We start from the raw sequence: 24,447 nt of genomic DNA on the forward strand, positions 1-24,447 counted from the left end.
TATAAAGAGCCCGTGGGTGCGCGTGTTCATAATCTCAGCACTCCGCGGCCTGAAGCAGGAGAATCAGATTTTAAGATGGCCTAGACTACATAACAAGACCTTGTCTCAAAAAGCCATGAACTGGGTATGTAGTCCAGAGGTACAGTTCTTGCCTAGGTCCTGAAAGTAAGAGTCTCAGTTTGCTTTCCTTTGCTGCAATGAAACTTGCTAAACAAAACGACTTAGAAGGAAAGGGTTTATTTGACTTACACTTCCCAACCATAGCACACCACTGAGTCCGGGCTGGAGCTCAAGGTGAGAGAACCTGGAAGCAGGAAGGAACTGAAGCAGAAGACATGGTGGAAAGCTGCTTCCTCGCTTTTCTGGGACAGCAAAAGGCACCCTGGGTTCCCAGTTGAGGCTTGAACCCTGGAGATCCCGAAACGGGTGATAGGTGTTTTCCCTGACTCGAAGGAAACCAAGCCTGTCGCTAGCCACAGCCCTCCATGGATTTGTGGCCATCAGTCATGTAAGGGCAGCGCCCCAAGTCGCTCCACAGGTAGAGGACATGACCACAGGTCACGTAGGCTCCAGACAGATCTCCATTATAATGAGGGACCTAAAGGCCTGGAGGCTTAGCCAATGAATTTCCCTCCCCAGACACTCCTCCCTGCAAAAGGTATTTAATCTCAGGCCCACTCTGAGAAGTGGGGTACGGTTTTACTCATCCACTTTCTGCCATGACAATAAAAGCCTTGAAACCACAAACTGTTTCTTTTCATCGGGATCTGCCGTGGGGAGCCACACAGAAGGCCTTCGCCTACAGAGCTACGGTCTAATCTGAAGAAAGCCTCCCTGTTCTCCCACAGGCGGCAGCCACGAGGCTCAAGCCTACTGCTGTCAAGCCAAAGACTCTTTTCCAAGGGACCAGCCGGAGCTCCCCTTTCCCCTCTCTGCCCTGGGCTAGATCCAGCCCCGTGGGCCCCCACTCCATTCTCAGCTCTTCCGTGGCATCACAGTGGGTGCCTGGATGCCCAAGAGCCTGAAAACCCGATGGCCCTGGCCTCCTTGCAGGCCCAGGGACGCCCGGAGCCAGCTCTAGCTGTGTCACGCACCCAGTCTGTGCTTCCCCACTCCTGGAGCAATGTCCCTCGGCTTCCCACAGCTCGACCGTGGAGTAAACACAATCAACATCTCACATCCTGCCTCCCCAAGCAGCCCTGGAGGCAGAGCACATGCGGGACCCCACTAACCTACAGCCATTTTCCCAATTGAGGATCCTTCTTCCCCCAAAGACCCTAGTTTGTGTCATGTTGACATTTATATTAAATAAATATAAATAAATAGCATATAAGCAACTGGTAAGTTATTAAGTTTAGCAAAAACAAAAACAGAAAAACAAACAAACAAACAAAAAACCATTTCCAGTTGGGGGCTATGATCTATGCTTTGATTCTCAGACACTAAGGAGATTGAAGCCAAATGATTTCTTGAGCTAGGAATTTGAGGCCAGACTGAACAACACAATAAGAAACTTATCTATATGCAATACATAAACACAGAGATGTTTTCGAAAAGTAGAGGCTGAGTAGAAACGTTTTAGAGAAAACATGAGGACAACTGTTATCACCCATTTTTCACCATAGCAATATTACCTGTTCTTCAAGCGTGAGAGTCACCTTCAGTCAGATGCAGAAAGAATGAAAACTAGGGGTATAAAAGCTGTGTAGATCTAATGTATTGTGACTGCCAAAAGCCGTGATGGTAGAAATGTCTTATGGGGGTATAAAGACGAATGTATTTGGAAAGTTGAACTGTGCGTTAACAGCAATGCGGTCACTAAAGGTAGTTAGCAGGGTTAACTCCACTGTTGTAGTTCCGGAACATTCGGTCTTCACTGCATGTGGTAAAGGGGATTTGCGGGTATAATTACATTACACTCTTAAGATGTGAGATCATCCTAGATTATCCAGTGAGTCTCAGAATCAACAGTGTGCTTACATGGGGAAGCAGCAGAAGGGAGACACAGAAAAGTGTGTGGCACACACACACACACACACACACACACACACACACACACAAAAATAGTGGCCTTAAAAGATGATACCCAAGGTGTCACCTCTGCCCCAGACCCTAGACTTCCTGGCGGGCCTCTTATCATTCATGAAGTAGATAGGGATAGATAGTAGACCAGCTGGTAGGCTGCTGGCAAAATTCTGACCAGAGTCTGCAGTACTATTCAGAGAGGAACTGATGACATCCATCTCCTAGCCCGGATGTTCCCAATGCGAGAAACAAGTTCCTGGCAGAACACAGGATGTGGTGTCTGAAGGAGCATAGGTTATACAGAATGTTGTATCTGCTTCTGGGTGAGAAAGGTTCTTCCCTGAAAAGGTGTGATCTCAAACGGGAGTCCTACGTGAAGCCCAGAGAGCTGGGTGTCTTCCTGAGCATTGTTAAAATTGCACTGAAAGGAGCAGGAACCAGTGCCTGGAAATGGGAGTGTGCACTGTCTGTGGCCAGTGTTCACAGTGCTGCTTTTAATATGTGAGGTTGGAGCCCTGACAGCTGGAACTACAGCGCTCAACTCACTTTCTGTGATCCTAAGCTGGGGCAAGGACCTGTTGGGCTTTCTTGGACACACTAGCATTTGAATAAAGACACAGATCTAGGGTTTGGGGATTTAGCTCAGTGGTAGAGTGCTTGCCTAGGAAGTGCAAGGCCCTGGGTTCAGTCCCCAGCTCCGAAAAAAAAAAAAAGAACCAAAAAAAAAAAAAAGACACAGATCTATTATTATTTTTTAAAAACATAGGCATTATATCAAGACTACTTCCCAGCTAGCTCTAACTTAATTAACCCATTTATTCTAGTCCATGTCTGCCATGTAACCAGTTACCCTCCCCCCATACGCACACATGTCACTCTGGCAAAAACCCCCTCCCCCAGATTATTCTCCCAGGGACCCTCTCTCTCAGCCTGGAAGTTTCTCCTTCCCTTCCTGCTTTAGCCATTGGCTGTCAGATCTTTATTAAGCCAATCGAAAGGTGTGGGAGGAAGAGTGTTTACAAGGTATGATACTAGTGATGAGCCTTAAGAATAACAATACCAGGGGCTGGAGAGATGACTTGGAAGTTAAGAGTACTGACTGCTCTTTCAGAGGTCCTGAGTTCAAATCTCAGCAAGCATATGGTGGCTCACAACCATCTTTAATGGGATCTGATGCCCTCTTCTGGTGTGTCTAAAGACAGCTACAGTGTACTCATATGCATAAATAAATAAATAAAATCTTAAAAAGGGGGGGGGGATAATGATACCAAAGTCAGCTAGTGCTTAGCGCTCTGCTGGTACAGAGATCAATATCTGAATATACAAAGACAACCTTTATACAGTACACAGAAAGATTATCCCAACAGATGGTCCTTTCCAAAGGACTCTGTCCTACAGTACCCTTCCTGCTCATTTTCTGTCATACAGAATCTTGAGCGCCACCCCTCCTTGTTTAGCTTCTACCTTTATTAGATGGACAACCTCTACTTTTGTATATCTTGCTTATATTATCTATATTTTCTTACTTTCTGTGTTCTAGATGTGACATTTGGGGCTTTGAACTACACCCCTACCAAGCCCAAAGTTGGCTAATTCCAGACAGCAAATTGAGTACCTTGAGTACCTTTGATAAGAAGACCAATCACTTCAGAGCTCAGACTCACACCAGGTGGGCATCCTTGTTCTACAGCCTCAAGAAGGTGGGCAACTGAGCCTACCATGGAGCCCCAGTGACTCAGGCAGGCCATCGATCCTATATAGGCCCTGCCCTACCCAATTATGCCTAGGGAACACCAGTAAAGGCTTAGGACACACAGCCCTGCTCTGTTCCAGCCAAAATGGGGTTACCAGGTCTTGCTTTGCATATTAGGCCTCTTTCCTAAGGCAGTGTTGGTTGTGAATCTTTCCAGATAGCAGTCTGTATGGCTGGAGGCCACCTGACTAGAACCTGCCTGGATGGGAAAGTGAATGCTAGGCCAATGGCCAAGAGTTGGACAAGCTGAAAAAAGACTGTGTTAGTTTCTGGGAGAAGGCCAGTTTCTTAGCACCCTGAGTTGTTGAGGCTATGCACCATCCTTGATATAGTTTGCAAAATGACTAGCAAAGGGGAACAGAAGGCCCTTAGAAAAACCACAGGTTCACAGTGGTATCACTCACTATGAAACTAAAGAAGCCCCCTTCCAAGATCCCAAAGGGCCTTGGTCATGTAGTCAAGATCTTTATATATCTTTAAATATATAGTCACATATCTTCATATATGATATACTATATATCATTCTATATATAGCATATAATATATTACAATATATGTATTATATTGCATTAGAATATTATATATGATATATTATGTTATATATTATATGCATTATATATAATATATAGTAAAACTCACTAAGACAAGCATAACCAATGGTGAGCCATGGTCCCATATTGTCTTCCAGCTTATCTCCGGTTGGTCTGATGCTGGGGAAATGGTAGGCTGGGGTAGGGACCTGGCCAAGGGAAAGTTGAGTTGTAGAGACATCAGTTGGTGGTTTGCAGGGACAACATTCTTTCTAGTCACCTCCTTTCTTAACAGAGTGAGGGCCAGGTATTCTAGGGTAGAAAACAGCTTCCAGGAATACTCTGGCAACTGATGAGAGTCTTACTGGTTCCACAGAAAATATTGCCAAGGTGGTACAGGGTTCTAACACTCAAAGTAACAGAGATGAGATATCACAGTGTGCAGCAGAGGGAATTCACACTGGTTACCTCAGGAGCAGCCAATTCCCAAGCCTCCCAGCATATAGATGGAAAACTAGCATGAAGGGGGATTTCTGGACAGACGATCTGTGTGCCAAGACAGATTGATTTAAACTGCAGTGATGTGAAGAAGTTGGGATGTTGGAGGTCCACAGGCTAACTGCCTTATCTTGGACTAGCTTTACCCCCACGAAGAGCTATTTCTTGCCCACCTCTGTGTTGAAACTAACATCCTATGACTGATAGATAAAAGCCTTTTTAAAATCTACTAACTTAGCAGACCACTAACTTACACTGACTCCAAAGCTAAGAATGTCATCATATAACATCTGAAGCCTGTAGAAAACCTCCCCCATATTTTTTAACCACTTCTCTGATTAACCACCGATATATTTTAAACCTGCTTGGATTTATGACTTACTTTGTTCTGTGAAACCAGAAAATGCATGAAGTTGTTTCCATGTGGGAATGTGGAATCTGGGATAACTTAAATCTGTGTTCCTGGGCTGTTCCTGAGCAATTGTCCCTCGAAATGGCTCCAGAATAAACTCTTATTCCTTTTAAGATGAGAGCTATGTTTTTTGGTCAACACAGGGCAGTGTTCTCCCAACTTTAACAGCAGTCTTTTATTTGCTTGTTCATTTGTTTTATGTGTATGGGTGTTTTGCCTGCATGTATGTATATGCACTTGGTATGTGCCTGGTGCCTTCAAAAAGCAAAAGAAGGTGTTGGATCCCCTGGAGCTGGGGTTACAGATGGTTGTGAGCCACCATGTGGATGCATGGGAATTGAACCCAGGTCCTCTGGAAGAGCTGCTAGTGCCCTTAACCACTGAACCAACTCTCCAGCGCCAAACAGCAGTCTCTCTCTCTCTCTCTCTCTCTCTCTCTCTCTCTCTCTCTCTCTCTCAGAAAAGATTTATTTTATTTCATTTTGCTGGGTATTGTGGAACATGTCTTTAATCCCAGCACTCAGGAGATAGAGGCAGAGGGATCTCTGAGTTCAGGGTCAGCCTTGTCTACATAGTGACATGAAAGCTACATAGTGAGACCTGTCTCAAAAGATAATTACTACTACTACTACTACTACTACTACTACTACTACAGAGGAGGAGGAGGAGGAAGAGGAGGAAGAGGAAGAGGAGGAGGAGGAGGAAGAGGAGGAAGAAGAGGAGGAGGAGGAGAATGATAGTGTATGTTTTACATTCATTCACACAGAAATTAAAATGAATACTTCTACCAGTTGTGTGGAAGACTCCCTAGTGTACATTCTGCACACTGTGAACCCTCACATCTGCATCCCATGCTCTCTGCTCGTATTGAAGGGGTATCTCTGATGTCAGAGGGCCTTCACCCATCTTGGTTGATTGCCATTTCCAGCTATGCAGTGAACCTTCAAATAATTTACTGTCTTCCACTGGGCCTTTTGTTCTCGCTAGCTTGTAGAAGCCCTTGGTATGCTTTGCAGGGGCAGGTGGGTGCTCTGAAGCAAGACCGTATACAGTTACAAACAGTCTGAAAGTACATCTGAAACAATCAGACTAATCTTTGATTAACTGTTGCTAGGAAGTAGCTAGGGAGTGACTCTGGCCAAGGACAAGCCGTGGGGTCCTTCCTGGTATTCGGGTGCAGCTTGGGTTCTGCCGTAGGTCAAATTTTTAGCTTTTTTTTTCCTCTTTAAGATGGAGGCTGGTTGGACTGGAGAGATGGCTCAGAGGTTAAGAGCACTGACTGCTCTTCCAGAGGTCCTGAGTTCAATTCCCAGCAACCACACGGTGGCTCGCAACCATCTGTAATGGGATCTGATGCCCTCTTCTGGTGTGTCTGAAGACAGCAGCAGTGGACTCATATAAATAATAAATAAATAAATCTTTAGCAAATAAAGAAAGATGGAGGCTGGTCCCAAGGTAGAGTAGGTTTGGCCTCTCATTTAACCTCATGAATGAATCACTACAGACCCTGAAAGAAATGCTACACTACTGCCCTCTGCTGGCCCCTGGTACTTAATTGACACTTTTCCCATGTGCCTCTGCGTACAGACACCTTGTTAATAAGTTACAATGTAGCAATGCACTGCTTTCTTCTGTGGACTGTAAGAGCTGCCCCTCTCATCCGGAAGAACCTCTCTAACGCATTTCTCTTCTCTGTAAAAATAGCACAGCCTAGGGAACAGGAGCCAGCATGTAGCACTGTGAGCTAAAGCTACCAGCGCTGGGCTAAGGCTACTCCTATGACTAACAGAAGCAAGAAAATGTGGTACTACAGATGAGGAGGGACAGGCAGCAGGAATATACATGCCTGTAGCTCAGACTGGTATGACCCTGTATGATATAAAACTCACAATGATACTGTTTTGGATAACAAGAATGCATTTCTGAATTTTGCCGATTCAGGACCTGTGGATATATGTCTTGCAGGCCACACCTCCCTCACAGCAGGGCAGCCCATCCTATTCCTAAAGGCTAGAAGCTCTTCCCTGTCACCTGTATAGGTGACTCATGATGTTTCTGGCTCCATACGTGTCTTGAGAGATCACACCTTCTGTTGTGGGCCAATGGGCTGTCCTGCAGGTTGTCTCGTGCTCCTGTTTGTAGGAGAGCATGGCTAACCATACACATTTTTATCTTAGAGCACACAGGATGGATCTGGGGTGGGAGCATCAGCCATCCAGTGACCTAGTGCTGTTAAAGGACAGCTTGTCCCCACAAGAAAGATGGGCAGGCCACTACTGCAGATCCAATCCAGACAGAGCGCCCTACAGTGCATGTTTTCCCATTCATTCTTTTGATGCAAAACTAATTATCATAAAATTTGGTATATATTTATTCAAAATTAGAGACTGGTTTGAACGAAATGACCCCTGTAGGTTCATGGACTAGGGTAGCACTATTTGAGGTGTGGCCTTGTTGGAGTGGGTGTGCTACTAGGAGTGGAATTTGAGGTTTCAGACTCGGTGACTCACTTGTTCTTCTTGCTGCCTGAGGTTCCAGTTACAGAACTCTTAGCTACTTCTCTATCACCATGTCTGCCTGTGTGCCACCATGCTTCCTGTCATGACAGTAATGGACTAAGCCTCTCAACTGTAAATTTTTAATTCCCAATTAAAAATTTTCCTTCACAGGAGTTGCTGTGGTGGATCTCTGAGTTCAAGACCATCACAGCAATAAATCCCCAACTAAGACAGAGACAAAACACAACAAATTAAACATTTTAAAAAGAGACTAAAGCAGGAACACCACAAAAGCAATAAATGGGACTTTTTATTCTTTACTGGTTAGTATGTTGATAATTTAAATTTTTTTTCTTTTTTTTTTTTTTTTTCAGAGCTGGGGACCGAACCCAAGGCCTTGCGCTTGCTAGGCAAGCGCTCTACCACTGAGCTAAATCCCCAAACCCAATATTTAAATTTTTAATTTAATTTATGGGTATGATTATTTTGTCAGCACTTGTACCATGTTAGTGCCTGGTGGCCATAAAGGTCAGAAGACTATCCTGAAACTGGAGTTATAGAAGGTTTTAAGCTGCTTTGCAGATTCTAGAAATCAAACCTAGATCTTTTGTAAGAGCAGCAAGTTCTCTTAACCACTGAGTCATCTCGCTAGTCCCAGTGTTGCTACTTTTAAATTATCTCTTCTTCTAACAATTTCAAAATGTCATTTTCCAAGGAGAAGGTAACTTAGCCTCTCTAATGGCTAATTGAAACCCCAAAGTGGCTTATTCTACAGTTGAGCTGTCGTTTCCTTATTAGTGATAGGAGAGGAAGTATTGCAAGATATTTAATCATACTGTGAACCTTGAGATTGTGTTATTTACTCAGCCAACCTTTTTTTTTTTTAAGTTGTGATGTGGCTTAGCACACACCTTTAATCCCAAACAATGAAGGTGAAGTTAGTTTGTAGAAGGAAGCACTCATGTTTGACAGTCATGTGTAATTGAATGGCAGACAAAGTGACAAATTAGAGAAAGATTTGATGACAGACTAGGAATGCCCAACTCTCATGAGAAGAGAGAGGAAAGGGAAGCTACTTAAGAGAGAGCAGTGGAGAGAGAGGGAGAGGGAGAGGGGAGGGAAAGGGAGGGAGAGGTAGGAGGCAGGAGAGGAAGAGAAGAAGGGGGAAGAAAAAGAAAGCAAGTAATTTTACTGGGAGAGTTTTACAGAGAGAACAAGCTAGACACAGGTAAAGACAGAATGAGACAGAAAATGAGGAGTTAGAAAATTAGGATAGATTGCTAGAGTTAGTTTGAGGTCAAGCAGAGCAAAAACTCAGGCCGAGACAAAAGCCAGACTGTAACTATCAGTTAGCTTGGAGAGGAGTTTGAGCCAGCACAGCTGAGTTGACCAGCCAGCAAGAGTTCAGAAAGAACTAGGAAGGGTGAGCTTATTCAGCAGTTAAGTCTCAGAGACAGAAAACATTCTAGGCCCAGATTAGATGGTATGGAGGCTAGAAATTTCCAGGACTTGTTAAGAATGCCACTAAGGAGGCCCGAGAGATGTCTCAGAGGTTAAGAGCATTTGTTGTTCTCACAGAGGACCCTAGGTCTATTCCCAGTACCCTCATGGCAGCTCACAAACATCTGTAACTCCAATTCCAGGAAATTCAGTTCTCTTTTCTGACCTCCTCTGACACCAGGCACAGATATAGTGGGTCAAACAATCATCCAGATAAATATATATATAAAAGACAGGGTCTCTTTACATAACCCTGGTTGTCCTAGAATCACTGATACACCAAGATGTGCTGGAACTCAAAAGAGTTCTCTTGTCGTTTCCTTCCCATGATGCACTGGGTGGCTACTGGGAATGGGTTAGAGGCCAGGAGCTTTTTGGACCACCATTCCAGTAGTGTCTCCCCAACTTCAAATCAGGGTGGGCCTACAGAAGGAGGGCCCTTGAGGGTTGCTGACAACAGAGGCAGTGAATCCTAGGTCCAAAGTTATAGATTATCTGGACAACACAAAGCTGTGGTTACTGTGGATGTCCTTCCCTTGCAAGTAAGTCCTCAAAGACCTGGGAACACAGTGGGAGAAAGTTTTGCAGTGTGTGTTTGGGGGAGTACGTGGTGGGGGGTGTCAAGTGGGGTGCGGGGGGGGGGGTAAAGGAGCTTGTGGAAGTCCCGCTGAAGTGCTCAGGTAGCTATGAATGTTCTCATATAGATTCTCCTCTGCTTATACGAGCAAAGGCCTCACATATCCAGTATCCTGAGTGGGAAATCTAGTTCATTCCTTGTTTTGCTCATTTGGTGCTGGAGTACGGATCAAACCCACTTGGGCTACTAAGCCCCTCTGTCTAGACCAGAGAGGCCCCGCCTTCAGCATGAAGGCACCGCCCCTCAGGAGGTCCTCTCCAGTCCGGCCCCGCCCACGTGAGCCTGCGCGTTAGGTAGCGCAGTCGGAAGCCGGGAGCAGGCACAGCCTAAGGCCCTCGTTACACCGCGGACCTGGCTTTAGCGTGCACCTGGAGTTGGGGCGCTCGGGTTGTGAGATGGCGACGGCAGCCGAGTCCGGGGCCCGGACCTGGCCGGGCAGTGGTTCCCCACGTCTCGGCAGCCCGGCCGGCAGCCCTGTGCTGGGCATCTCGGGCCGCGCACGCCCGGGGTCAGGGCCGGAGCGGACTGGCAGAGCTATCGGCTCCGTAGCACCCGGCCACAGCTTTCGCAAGGTGACACTCACCAAGCCTACCTTCTGCCACCTCTGCTCGGACTTCATCTGGGGATTGGCCGGCTTCCTGTGCGATGGTGAGAGTCCACCCCGCGTCCTAAGGCCGCTCCCAGGAGCTGGTGCCCTCCTTCCCGGAACACTGCCCTGACCCTTGAGCCCTGCCCCTCTTGGCAGTGGGTGGGCTCAGAGACAGCCTCTTGTTTGAGTAGGACCTTCCTATGGAGGTGACACCTGCTTTTAAGGGCAGGAAGGAGGGGTGCCCTGGGTCTGGCCTCTCTTGACTTGGAATCTCAGGATTTCCTACTGGGAGGTGGAGACAGAGTCGTGTAATGCAATGCTGTTGTTGGAATCCAACGGAGCTCCAAGAAGCAAGGTGTGCGTTGAGGCAGTGGTTGGGCCTAGGCATAGAGATACGAAGGTAGGACTGAGACTTGAGACAATGGGGCTCTCTCTGCTGTTTCCATGTCTGGCTTCCTAAGCGACTGGGACAGCAGGAGTGACTGGCCGTGGGTCCTGGTCATTCTTGTCCCGAGCGCATGCACAGAGAGACTTAATGCTGCTTTGCTCAGGCTCAACTGCTTGGAAAGCCAGGCCCAGCCCTCTTTACAGTTGTGGCATGTCCCAACACAGCTCCCACCCAGCCGCCGAGCCGGCTAGACAGGGCAGAGGATGGCACCTCTTCCTCAGCTCTCCGGGTAATTCTATGGTTGGCCCTCTTTTCATTCTTACTCTTGTGAAGAGGCAGCCCTGAGACACAAATCTGTGAGGGACATCTGGGCCTTTGACAGTGTGTCCTGACCAAGGTCTGAAAGTGGGAGCAGCATCTGTCCTATTCAGGGAACAGTCTTGTGCTCTGGGCAGGATCACTAAGGTCATACATAGCTCCTCACATAGGAGTGTCTTCTGTTAGTGGGGATGGCAAGGTTGTCATAGCACCTCCTAGTAGTGACATAGGTCACCTGGTTTTCTCTGTCAGATCAGAAATACTACACTGTCCTACCTGCCCACTTACAGTATCAAAGTCCCACCAAGATGGGGGCTGTGATGTGTACACTGACTTAGCTACATGTCTGAAACTATACCCCAGGACCCTACAAAGGTGGCATAGGCAGGTTTTCAGGTAGAAGGGTGGTCCTCTACCTCACTTTATGGGTAAAAGTCATAGCAGGCATAGCTTCAAGTCTAAGTCTAATCTCTGAACGTAAAGGTAGTGGAGGTGGACCTACAGATCGGAGGCTAGACCCTACAGGTCAGAGGCTAGACCTAGGATCTCTGCAGAACTGAGAGATAATGAATGTAGGACTCGAATCTAGGTATCCCTCACAGGTGTGACCCCTGTCTGTGCCTAGGTCTGTGGAGTCAGGAAACCTAAGCAAAATCTTCACGTATAGCAGCCAGCAGCCAGAGAGTCTGTTACTCAGAAGAGGGTACAGAGCCTCTTCTAAGCAGCGTTGCTGTAGACATCCTCACGAGGGTATGAGCAGAGTCCTTCCACCTGCAGGAACACACAAGGTCTCAGCCCACAGAGGGGGCAGCTGGCAAGGCCTTCTAAGGGGGAGCAAATGGGGCGCCTGGAAAGATTCCTGTTAGGTCATTACTTTCTCCTCTGCTTTTCTCACCAGCCCTAGCTAGCTAGCCTCCTTCAAGTAGAACATTTCATGGAAAACTTTGGTCTCTTTCTAGGAATGAGGTGTCTGGGGTCTCAGCAGGAGGGAAGCAGCAGCTGGGGCCCTCTGGATAGGCCCTGGCTTCCCAGGCTGCCTTACTGGCCATGTGCCTTCATTACTACAGCCTCTCCCCAGTATCCCACCTGTGTAGCCAGCCCAGGCCCTTCACTCCCTCATCCTGCCCTGGCTCTGACAGGTTACAATCCCCTCTTGTGCATCTCCAAGTTTGTTTCGCTGCTGAAGCTCTATTGTGCTGAGGTCTGGAAACAAGCCCCTCACCCCCACCCCCAACCAGGTGTGTTTTGTATTTCCTAAGCCCCTCCCACAGCTGTTTATGTGCACCTTGTCTTGGGGAACTCAGCTCTCTGCTCCTCTGTTGGCCTCAGAGACAAGGGAGCTGAGTCAGTGTGAGGGCATTGGGCCACTCCCAAGACAGCAGGACACACTCATCTCCCACCATGGTCCTACTGTGGCATCCGGCTCTTGAGGCTAGTGGACATTGGGCTCTTGAGGATGGTGTGACTACCTTGGATCACAGGAGTGACATCTGCCACTAAGTGGCACAGGGATAAGTACCATGTTGACTGGCTGAGCTCAGAAACAACTCCCAATCAGCTCGGGCTGAGTGACTTGTTTATGCTGGACTTTTAGCCCTGTGATCGATTTCCGATTCCCTATGGTCTGCTGGCAAAGGCTGAGTCCTGGGATTTCTCACCTCCTGGGGCACACACTGGGCTGTTTAGCAAAGTGGGCTGACTGACACAGCTCTTTTCCTTGTAGTCTGCAACTTCATGTCCCATGAGAAGTGCCTAAAGCAGGTGAAGACCCCGTGCACAAGCATTGCGCCAAGCCTCGTCCGGGTGAGTGTGGGGGCAGTCCGCGTGGCTTTCCTGGGTTAAGTGCTGAGCCCTAGCTGTCTTTTGTATTATTCAGTTTAGCCACATCATAGTTAGGGAGCAAAGGGCAGAGTTTGATTGTCCTGCTCACAATCAAAAAGGAAGGAGTGGTTTATGAGCCAAGCACCTTGAGTGGATTTCTAGGTAACTATACACCGAGAAAAGTCAGTGTCCAAGGTCACATTCTTGTCTGTGGAACTCTGAGGAAACCAGAGGAATGCAGATCAGAGGTTCAAGGTTAGGAAGTGGATGTGGCTGCAAAGGGACCAAACAAGGAGTACTTTGCTTGGACTGCATGCTCTGGCTATGACACTGACTAGTTCTGTAAGTCATTAACACTGGAAAATAGGTAGAGAGCACAGGGGAATCTCTGGATTGTCTCTGACAAGTGCACGTAAACCTTTAGAGGTTGTAACCTAACAGGCACATGGGAAAAGCCTTAGAGCCTTGGAGTTGGTGTATGTTTTGGCCATTGACCTTCCTCCACAGAGTGCTTGTCAATGAGGCTCCTCCCAGCAGGTACAGAGACTTCCTTTCTGTGAGTAACGATGGTGGTGAGAGCAGCATAGCTAGCCGCGGTTCAAACAGGTGAGCATGGTGGCCTCACTTCCATCAGCTGCATTTACAAAGCCAGTTTACTGGCAGCTCGGCCGCTCTGAACTTTTACTATACATGTCTGCACTAGGAGGTGGGTCCTGCCTCCCAGCTGAGGAGGAGAGGAGACAAGTAAATGGGGTGAGGGGGGGATAAGCCACCACAGCAAGCAGAAGCTGACGAGTGCTCTGAATGAACACTGTCAGATCTCCCTTAACGTTGCTGCTTGGTGTATACTTGATTACTATGTGTGAACACCAAGGGATCCAAGAATGCTGGCTGCTGTCTCAGGATGCTGTGCTTGCCAGAGTGTTGTCTTTGCGAAGCAACATCTTGAGGCTGTATCTTTTTAAAACAATCTCAAAGCTGTCTTATGTACACTTGTGATTAAAAGAAGTGCTAGTGTGATTTCAAATACGCTCAGAGGAAATACTTAAAAAGAAGATAGAAATCATCTTCCGTTCTGACATACAGACCCCCCTTCTAGTGTGCAGTTTTTCTCCTCTGCTTATTGAATGTGCTTTAAGTCTTGGGCTAAGGACCAGTCAAGTTAAGACCTGATCCTTACAATCTATTTTCGTTGGAAGGTAATTTGCTCTCACATGTTCACAGTGACGTCTCCAAGAGGGTGAATCTAAGGGGGTGTTGAAAGCTCTTAATCTAATAAGACAGGGGCCCGGTAATCTTGCTGACCTGTGGAGCAGCAAGGAATGGGTATCAGGTGGACTTCTTTTGCCTGTGCTTAGAATACTGCAGATGTGAACTTAGAGAGCTTTTTCTCTGCTCACCTGTCCCACAATCATTCAGGCTAGCCCTAGCCCTAGTCCAGGTCTCATGGTAGTGCAGCCGGATTGAGGTAGGCACTCTCAAGTAGGATCTGAGTTGCAGATTTGTGAAGGTGAAGGAGGAGGAATGATTCTCTCTGTCCAAGCAGTTACCAACAGGTAATGTTAGGCCAGTTCACAGAGCTACCAGTGATAAGGGTGCAAGACCCAGCAGCTTAAGTCAGGATTTCTCTGTCCCTATAGGTCCCTGTAGCCCACTGCTTTGGTTCCCTTGGTCTCTACAAGCGCAAGTTCTGTGTGGTCTGCCGCAAGAGCCTGGAGGTACCTGCGTTCCGCTGTGAAGGTACCATTGGGCCCTTGGCCCCCTTGGAATTGAGCTCCTCTCTCAAGGGGCTGGTCTCTGCTACCCCAGGTAGCCCAGCCCTCCTCTACCTGTGGTTGTCAAGGGCACGAGTGGTAGGCTCAAGCTGATTTTGGGGGTGCCAACAGTATGAGCCTACCAGGCAGGAAGCAATCAGGCTAAAAGAAGCTGGTTCAGGATGGCAGGGGTTGAGGTTGGAGCCAGCCCAAGCTAAGAGGTCAGTGTGGAGGGCAGGGGTGTGGCAAGAGGCCCCTAACCTTGCCCGCCCCCCAGTGTGTGAGCTGCACGTTCACCCCGACTGTGTGCCCTTCGCCTGCAGCGACTGTCGTCAGTGTCACCAGGATGGACAGCACGATTATGTGAGTGTACCAGCGCTGGGGTAGGTTTGGTAGGGGTAGGCTGGCTGAGCTTCTGACTGCCCACCATCCCCAGGACACGTATCACCACCACTGGAGGGAGGGGAATCTGCCTTCTGGTGCTCGATGTGAGGTCTGTAGGAAGACTTGTGGCTCCTCGGATGTGCTGGCTGGTGTACGCTGCGAGTGGTGTGGTGTACAGGTGGGCATGGGAATGGAACGAATGGGGCCCTGAGCGTGGGACAAAGGAGAGGAATGAAATGAGTGGGGCCCTGAGTGTGGGAGAGTTAAAGCCATCAGGTAGGGGTGGGTTCTGTGATGGGGTATGTGGTGAGAGAAGGGGAAAGTTCCCCTTTTTCAAGATGTCTACATCCTACTGTTTTCTGGGCTATGGAGTAGCAACTCTGGCTTCATGCGCCGTCTAAGTGGTTGCTTAGCCTAGTAGATATGGAATTAGCCAGCTTTCTGCCCAGGGTACCAGACTTATACCTTTGTCCTCTCAGGCTCACTCCGTGTGCTCCACAGCACTCACCCCTGAGTGTACATTTGGACGTCTACGCTCCATGGTACTGCCTCCTTCGTGTGTGCGCCTGTTGTCCCGAAACTTCAGCAAGATGCACTGCTTCCGAATCCCCGAGACCATGGTCCTGGAGCTCGGTGAGATAGAGGTGGGACTCAGGTATACCCTGGCTGGGCCAGGCACTGAGTATAAGGGCTTCGTCTGTCCCGTAGGTGATGGGGATGATGGCCTAGATGGGAGTGCTGCAGTCGGCACAGGCAGAGAGGTATCGGCAGCTACAGAATCTAGTAAGTGTCCCACTTAGCTGTCACTCTGTCCCACCTGGTTCTAGACCCCCCCCTGAGATTCTCAACGGCTCCCCTCTTGCCTAGCCAAACAGACCCTGAAGATCTTTGATGGCAACGACTCCATGAGGAAAAATCAGTTTCGCCTGGTTACAGTTTCCCGCCTAGCTCGGAATGAGGAAGTGATGGTAAGAGTTAACCTATACACAAAGGTACAGTGCGTACTACCATAACTGGAGCCCTCTGCTTGCCCTCCTTCATATCTGCCCCCTTCCTCAGCTGGCTTCCCTATCTACCTGCCTCCTTTACCTGTTCTCTTAGCCTAGCTCTCCATACCAAGTCCCCTGTTCACCTGGCCCTCCATCATGGCTCTACCCTCTACAGGAGGCAGCACTCCGGGCCTACTATATCAACGAGGACCCTAAGGACTTCCAGCTGCAGGCACTGCCCCTAACGTTACTGTCTGGCAATGCCCAGGCTCTGGGGAAGGCCGGGACCACTGAGGAGGAGACAAGTAAAGACTCCGGGCCCGGGGATTCCGTGCCTGAGGCCTGGGTCATCAGGTCTCTGCCTCGTACCCAAGAGATCCTGAAGATCTACCCTGACTGGCTCAAGTAAGACTCAAAGCACAGGATCTGTTGCGGGAAGGGTAGCATGAGTACCTAGAACCTGGACTCTGAGCCTCTTCCCCACAGGGTAGGTGTGGCCTACGTGTCCATCCGTGTGAACTCCCAGAGTACAGCACGGTCTGTGGTTCAAGAGGTTCTCCCACTGTTTGGACGACAGGTATGTATACTGGCCATTCCCACCCACTTTGGGGTCACCCAGTCAATGGGCCAGGCTACTATCCCTCTGCATGTCCTGTGGATATGAGGGAAGGTTCTGTCCTAGGCTTGATATGTCACCCATGCTGTATAGGTTGAGGATCAGGAGAGATTCCAGCTGATTGAGGTGCTTATGAGCAGCAGACAAGGTAAGTGGACTGCATTTCTCAGGTCCTTTTGTGTAGTAGGCTAGGGCCTACCAGGACACTGGGGCTAGATCAGGCCCTTCTGAGTGGCCCCACCAGATTCACCTGCATCCTCACATGCCCCAGAGACTTAGAGCAGCTGTCTGTGGAAGGGAGGATCCTAGTGCCCACATGCTGTGTCCCTCAATCCTACAGTCCAACGGACGGTGCTGGTGGATGAAGAACCTCTGCTAGATCGACTCCGGGACATCCGACAGGTCAGTGGATGTAGACAATACTCCCGAGGGAACTGCCAGACCCTAGCCATGTAAAAGAACAGCATCAAGGCTGTCCACTCACCTGCCGTCGCCCAGGCGGGCATCTCTTCTCAGACACCGTATCTTCCCCAACCAGCAGCTGATGTCCTGGCTGGCAGCACCTTCTGTAACATTTCACCCGTCTCTAGCTGGGAGGCCTTGAGTCTCAAGAGTATCCAAGTTAGTTCCCTGAAGAGCTAAGTGGGGATTTGGAGGAGCGTTGCTGGCACTGCTGCCCAGCATTCCCCATTCCTGTTCTTTCCGCAGACATCTGTGCGCCAGGCGAGCCAGACGCGGTTCTATGTGGCCGAGGCCAGGGCCGTGACCCCACATGTCTCCCTGTTTGTGGGTGGCCTGCCACCTGGCTTGTCCCCTCAGGATTACAGCAACCTGCTGCATGAGGCCATGGCCACCAAAGGTGTGACCTTGGGTTATCCAGGGTTCTGGCTGGGAAAGGGTCCTGACTGGGCAGTGGGACTATGGTACCAAGCCTAATTTCTTTTGCTTCCTCATGCACTATCTGAAGCCCAAACTCAGTTTCCACTCCAGGACAGCTGATATGGCCTTCATTGTGGGGCTTCTGTTTCCTAAACTATTTAGTCTATGCTTCTGGGGAAATCCTTGTACATTCAGGAGTCAGGGACCTTGTTTAGGAACAGGGTATAGACAATTCCCAGGACACTGACCCAGACAGATGGGACAGGGTTGCTTGGGTGGGCTGCACTTTGGATGTAGATGTCCTTAGGAGGGAGGCTGACCCCAGATTGGGAGGTCGGGTCTGGGCCTCAGGATGCTACTCTGACTGCAACCTGTCTATGCAGCTGCTGTGGTGTCTGTGAGTCACGTCTACTCCTTACAAGGTGAGCTGATACCTGGTGGATGTTCCTGGGGTCAGATAGAAGAGCCTGCCCTTTACTTCCTTCCCTAGATCCATGCGCCTGGAATCATCCCTTAGTTTTGTTTCTTGGTTCACATCAGTTGCTTTTGTTACAATGTAGCTGAGATTAGCTATTTTCCCCAATCTTTGTCCTTTCTGTGGGTCTACATCTTTTACTGGGAAGGATGGTTTCAGATGTATTGTCAGCCTTTTGGCATGTGAACCCAGGACACTCAGAGACCATGCAGTGCTCATGGTACTGGATTTGAATGTGAATATGATTGGTCAGGGAGACTAGCCTTATTACCCACTGCTAGATCCTGAGTTGAGCCTGCCTTCTGAAGGAATACTTTGCCGGATGGGTAGCTAGCCCCTTACCGTGGATGCCACCTGTAGTCAGCTGACATGAGCTGGCTGTGGTCAGCGCTGAGGTTCTGCCTAGGTGCCTGGTTGTCATATAACACAGGAGAGGTTTTGTGGCTGTGACATCTTGGGGGTGGACTTCTTAGGATAGACCCTGCCCTGAATACCTTTTGGGTAGGGCGGACAAGATGCACCTTTCTCTGGGTACCTTGGGACAGGATACACAGGACACCTTGTGGGCAGGTGTAGGATATCTACCTTGAGCTTTGGCCCACCTGTGGCAGGTGCGGTAGTTCTGGATGTCACCTGCTTCGCGGAGGCTGAGCGGCTATACATGCTGGCCAGGGACACAGCAGTGCATGGCCGGCCACTGACTGCACTAGTGCTTCCAGATGTGCTGGTGAGTAGTCAGGACCCTGAGGCCAGCTTAATGCCCCAGGACCATGTCCACATTGCCAGATGGCTGATATGTGCCACCTCGGCCTTCCTTACAACAGCCCCAAAAGGACAAGGCTGACCAATTTACATCCTAGTCAGAGAGGCAGAACTTGTCCATGGTTCTGACATGATGATTGGGACCAAGGCTGATTTCACATTATGAACCATGAATTTCTAACCTTATGGGATCGCCACAAGACACAACTCCACCACTTAAGGCCATAGTGTGTTGTGACCATGTACTAACATACTGCCAGGCCCTGTTCTCTGAAGTATGATCCTGGCCCCAACCTTCACACAGGTAACCATGTACCTAGGGTTATTTCTGGCCAGTAGGTGGAGCTCCCTGACTTCAGATACCACTCTTAGAACCTGGCAATGTCTGGGAAGAGGTGCACAGAGGGCTGCAGAGGACAGAGAATTTCATATGAGGATTGCCAGAAGGATTTATGCCTGGGTTCCACAAAGTCCCCACAGGTATCCAAGGCATGCTTGTACCCTGAACCCTGATCTCAACTTCAGGCTCCAGTTTAGGAGGAACAGAATTCAAGTGAAATGAGTCTGGATTGGGCAGTGTCTTTGGGTCCCCCCTGCCCCTACCTCCTGGTCCTGCCCTGGAAGTAGCCGTCCTCAATGCCTGAGGACATAGGCCTGGGCTCCCTGTGTGTTTAACCATGCATTGCCCTCTGTGGCAGAGTTAGGCATGAAGCCGTTGTTACTGCCTGCCTTGGGGCAAATGAGTGTTAAGTACAGGCAGCTCTGCCTGTCCAATGGGTACCCCATCCCAAGCATGTCCTCACTGCAGTGCAGACCCTGGGCTGCTGTTCACCCTGTATCTATGCCTGACTTGTGTGTCTCCTGTTATTCAACACCACTGTAGAGATTTGAACCAGCCCACTGTGCCTAGACTCCTAGGGACTGTCTCTTGGCATTATGAATGGGGAGACTGACTTTATTCCCATAACCAGTAGTATGTGGTTACCTCTGTAAACTGAGTCCTCGACTGCCATGTGGCAGGTGGGATCTGGAAGCTGTTGACCTCTAAAGGGTGTATTGGCAGCTTTGCAAAAGCCAGGCCTTACTCCAGCTGGCTTGTGGTACCTGGTAGGATCTATGGTCTTCCATCATGGGCCTGTGGCTTCATAGCTGAGAGTATAGGAATGGTCCCTTGACATATGTCACAGTGGATATGGCCCTGACATCTGTGCTTGAGCTCCAAGCAGCCACAGTGGTATTCTTATGAGAAAGGATATCCTGAGGGGACAGTAATGAGGTGGAGATAAGTATGTGGACTGCTTAGCCTTAGAGGGACTGGCTATGGCTATGGCTTAGCAGGCTTGGAATCTGAGGCTGGACACTGTTTACCAGTTCCAATGTGGGACCTTTGATATAATTCAGTCCTCTACCTCTCAGCACACGAAGCTGCCTCCTGACTGCTGCCCTCTCCTCGTGTTTGTGAACCCCAAGAGTGGGGGCCTCAAGGGACGAGAACTGCTCTGCAGTTTCCGGAAGCTGCTGAATCCACACCAGGTCTTTGAGCTCACCAACGGGGGCCCTCTTCCTGGGTGAGTCCAGAGTTTTTCTGGCACATGGAAAGAACACCTCCACCTGTCTCTAGCTAGTAGGAATTCTAAGTGGACTGCTGGAATCAGTAAGTCCTCTATGGCCAGCGATGGAACATCTAAAAAGGAAAGGGCTGCCCAGGGCAAGAATGAATATGCAGATTCTGACCTGGGCAGCCAGGAGGTAGTGGCAGAATACTGTCTCCCACACAGGTTCCACCTTTTCTCCCAGGTGCCCTGCTTTCGGGTACTGGTCTGTGGTGGAGATGGCACCGTGGGCTGGGTGCTCGCTGCCCTGGAGGAGACAAGGCGCCATCTGGCCTGCCCAGAGCCATCTGTGGCCATCCTACCCCTGGGTACAGGTGGGCTTAGCCATCGATTTGAGGGATGGGCCTCAGGGCTGACCCTACTGTGGGTCTTGCTAGAGACTTATAGTGGTTTGTGGATTATGCTTTCTCTCCTGTTTCCCAGGGAATGACCTTGGCCGGGTCCTCCGTTGGGGAGCAGGCTATAGTGGTGAGGACCCATTTTCTGTGCTGGTGTCTGTGGATGAGGCTGATGCTGTGCTCATGGATCGATGGACAATCCTGCTGGACGCTCATGAAATTGATAGTACAGAGAACAATGTGGTAGAAACAGAGCCCCCCAAGGTACCAGTGTAGCACCTACTAGAACCGTATATTTGGCTCCCCCTTTGCTGATGTGCAGTTTTCCTCCCAGTTACCCCTAAGGCAGAGCAGGAACTTGTTGATTGAAGCATGTGGGGTTGTGCCTTCCGTGGCCATGCTGTGGCATTTAAGCAGAGAGGTTCCTAGAAAAGGCATTGGTGACCATAGATAGAGATGTCTGGGACAATTTTGGACACTCAGGGGTGGCTGGCTAGCATCCTGGTTATGCCCTGTCTCCAGATTGTTCAGATGAATAACTACTGTGGCATTGGCATTGATGCGGAGCTCAGCCTAGACTTCCACCAGGCACGTGAAGAGGAGCCTGGCAAATTCACAAGCAGGTACCGGTAGGGTAGGGCTGGGGGACCAGGTCACTTTCAGCAGCCAGCAGCTTTTCCCTGGTAATTTGGAATGCCTATCTGCGTGGCAGGTTCCACAACAAGGGCGTGTATGTGCGGGTTGGGCTGCAGAAGATCAGCCACTCTCGAAGCCTGCACAAGGAGATCCGTCTGCAGGTGGAGCAGCAGGAAGTGGAGCTGCCCAGCATTGAGGGTCTTATCTTCATTAACATCCCCAGGTGCCAGGGTGGGGTCCTGAAACTCTGCAGTTTGGGCCGGGTGCTAGGTCTGTGTCTGATCTGTACCTAACTTTGTGTTTTCATCTTTTGGGGGCAGCTGGGGCTCAGGGGCTGACCTGTGGGGCTCTGACAGTGACTCAAGGTTTGAGAAGCCACGCATAGACGACGGGCTGTTGGAGGTGGTGGGTGTGACAGGTGTCGTGCACATGGTGAGCAATGGCAGGCTGGTGGGTAGGCCCCGTGGTACACCTTGGTCCCACTAGCCAGCTCTGCTTTTGTCTTACCCAGGGCCAGGTACAAGGTGGGCTGCGCTCTGGAATCCGAATCGCCCAGGGCTCCTACTTCCGTGTCACACTCCTCAAGGCTACTCCAGTGCAGGTGGACGGTGAGCCCTGGATTCAGGCCCCAGGTCACATGATCATCTCTGCTACTGCACCTAAGGTATATTGGCAAGGCTGAGAGCAGAGGCAAAATGGACCAGGTCAGGGTCAGGCAGGCTGATGCTATACAGTAGCTAAGGCCAGGTGAGTCCAGGCTTTGGCTTTCTGGGACCCCAGGTGTCAGGTGGCCCTGGTGACAGCCTCAGAGAGGAGGTAAGAACTGAAGACAGTGTTCAGTAGGCTGCAGGTAGCAGCTACGAGGCAGCTTTTCCAGGTCTTCCTCTTTTGTGGCGTGGCACAGAGGTCTCAGAGCTGTCTCTTATAATGTCACTCTGGCCTACTGACCCTCAATCCCTACCTTTGAACAGGTTCACATGCTGAGGAAAGCTAAGCAGAAGCCCAGGAAGGCTGGCGCCATCAGGGATACCCGAGTGGACACCTTGCCTGCTCCTGAGGGCAATCCTTTATAGAGGAGCCAAGATGAAAGGTCTCAGCCACCCAGCCTTTCTCATCTTTGGTTGGTCACACGCTGGCTGGCCAACAGATGGACTTAGCTGTAGCACTGACCATAGAATCTCCATGGGTCTTGGGATGTTTCGATCCCTCATCCTTATCCAGTATCACGTGCAAACTTAGGAGAGGGTAGGTAATGGTCACTACTCACTCCGCCTTAGTACCAAGGTATTGACTGGGCACAAGGCTCTGGAAAGCTTGTATTCTGCACAAGACTGATTCTCACAGGATGAGCGAAGCTGGTCCTTCCTGTTAGCCACATTCCTTCCCTCCTTTGAAACCTCTCTTAAGAACTCTCTTGGACCTAATACATCTGGATGCAGGCCATCCAGGTGGGTCCTCTGATTTCACTTTATGTTCTTTCAAAACAGCTAACCATGTTGGGCCCTGGCCTCCATGCTGCCTGTTCTCCTGTACTGATTAGATGGATGTGGCATCCTCAAGTCCCCTGGGCTTATCACTAGACAGCAATTTGGGCTGAAGATAGTTACAAGGTCTCATCCAGCTGGCAGCCATGAACTGACCAAGTTGTACTTAGGGATGGGAATCTTTGTCTACCCTGAGGGTAGGTGAGTTTAGCTATCACGCATGTGTCACACACAGCTGGAGTGTGTGCTAGGCCGTGTGTCCCTCCTTGACCACTGAGTGGGCACCTAGTGCCCAGAAAGGATCAGAACAGGCCGGGTGGTACCTGGCTGAGGAGTGTGTAAATAACTCCTGCTGTGGAGCAGCTAGAACTCCCTTAGACTCGACTTACAGCACTTTATAGACATGGTATTTGCCTGCCTACAGCCCTTCCTTGTAGATGTAGAGCTTCTACTCTGGCTCCTAAACAAATGGAAGCAGCTCTGATGGCCAGGCCTTGCTGGAGACACTGGGTTCACAGAATGAGACAAATGCTGTCTCTTCCATGCACCCAAGAATTCATTGTCACACCTCAGACCCTAGGAAGAATCTGCCCAGAAATGAGCTGTCTAGGTAAGCCTGGTACATGCCAATAATGGGCTAAAGCATAACTGTGTCATAGAGCTAAATAAAGCCCCTGTCAGAAAGTGAACACGTTAAAGACATTGAAAGCTCTAGCCTCAGCCCTGGATAGGGGGAGACTCACATGGAAAGTCTCCTGTGATGCTTACCTCCCACCCCCAAAAGTATGTCTAGAGCCTTTTCCAGTTTGTCATTACTCAGCTTGTGGACACCTTCAGAAGTGTGACACTGGGGTGGTGTGGACCAGGGTGTCTACCTGCCTGGCAGCTTCATAGGACCATTGTGCCACCCGCTCACCTGCTTCTGCCAAAACTGCATACAAGTACATCAGATAGCCATTTGTGATCTCAGTGTGGATGATCATGTTTACACCATTTTCAATGTTCAAAAGAAATTCGTTGTGATGTAGTTTTTCCTTTTTATTTCAATCTGTAGAACTGTGTGTAAATTATGGTCAGTGTAGCATGTCCTCTGTATTTAAGTGAGACTGTCCTCTTGTGGAGTGTGTCCTGTCTACTGGTCCTGTCTTTGTCTGTAAATTTATCACTACCTGAATGTGATCTAATTTATATCTGGGCCAAATATAGTGTGGGCTTTGCTGTCCCGTGGCTGCCTCTTGTCTCTGTCTAACAACTGGTAGAGGAGTGGGCAGACAGACTGGCAGCCCCACCAGGGAAGCTCTGTACTCTTGAGGATGTGAGCCAGAAAGGAGCGTCTCAGCCTGAGTTAGCCTAGACTCGATGCTCGAACGCTCCGAGGAGGATAGCCTGTGTGGTCACATGCCGGTCAGAACAAGGAGGAGGGATGGGCCTCTGATCCTAGCTGCATGCTGCTGCATCAAACAATACCTCAGTGACGGCCCAAAGTAGCTTGTTCAGGTTAGTTAGACAAGTAAATTCCCCTGGCAATGTTGTGATCAAGGTAGGTAA

The 24,447-nt window shown here is 49.4% G+C and overlaps 2 protein-coding genes across 12 annotated transcripts in view; one reads left to right on the plus strand and one right to left on the minus strand.

Annotated features, from left to right (window-relative positions):
• Idua (alpha-L-iduronidase) overlaps positions 1-10,500 on the minus strand; it is a 27,920-nt gene extending 17,420 nt beyond the window's left edge. For 2 of the 3 annotated variants that reach the window (XM_063273315.1, XM_039092145.2), the window contains exon 1: positions 10,437-10,500. The gene's annotated coding sequence lies outside the window, so the exon portion shown is untranslated. The remainder of the gene's footprint in view (positions 1-10,436) is intronic. The other variant, XM_063273313.1, reaches the window with a different exon arrangement.
• Positions 9,967-24,123, plus strand: Dgkq (diacylglycerol kinase, theta). Of its 9 annotated transcripts, none has more exons than XM_039091545.2 (24): positions 9,982-10,501; positions 12,872-12,951; positions 14,610-14,709; positions 15,001-15,086; positions 15,160-15,285; positions 15,587-15,740; positions 15,816-15,890; positions 15,975-16,075; positions 16,272-16,501; positions 16,583-16,673; positions 16,806-16,860; positions 17,053-17,114; positions 17,421-17,571; positions 17,975-18,013; positions 18,678-18,793; positions 19,201-19,308; positions 20,245-20,396; positions 20,607-20,749; positions 20,865-21,043; positions 21,302-21,402; positions 21,492-21,638; positions 21,736-21,847; positions 21,927-22,079; positions 22,387-24,122. In XM_039091545.2, the coding sequence occupies exons 1-24, from the start codon at positions 10,249-10,251 to the stop codon at positions 22,486-22,488; spliced, it is 2,916 nt and encodes a 971-aa protein (XP_038947473.1). In that variant the 5' UTR covers positions 9,982-10,248; the 3' UTR covers positions 22,489-24,122. The 9 variants fall into 9 exon arrangements, with proteins under 9 accessions (XP_063128859.1, XP_038947479.1, XP_038947480.1 ...); XM_039091544.2 differs by having other exon boundaries at positions 9,988-10,501; positions 20,607-20,755; XM_039091546.2 differs by lacking the exon at positions 17,975-18,013 and having other exon boundaries at positions 9,986-10,501; positions 20,607-20,755.
• The last annotated feature ends 324 nt before the right edge of the window (positions 24,124-24,447 follow it).

This window comes from Rattus norvegicus, chromosome 14 (genome assembly GCF_036323735.1).
Source record: "Rattus norvegicus strain BN/NHsdMcwi chromosome 14, GRCr8, whole genome shotgun sequence".
NCBI classification, from domain to species: Eukaryota; Metazoa; Chordata; class Mammalia; order Rodentia; family Muridae; genus Rattus; species Rattus norvegicus.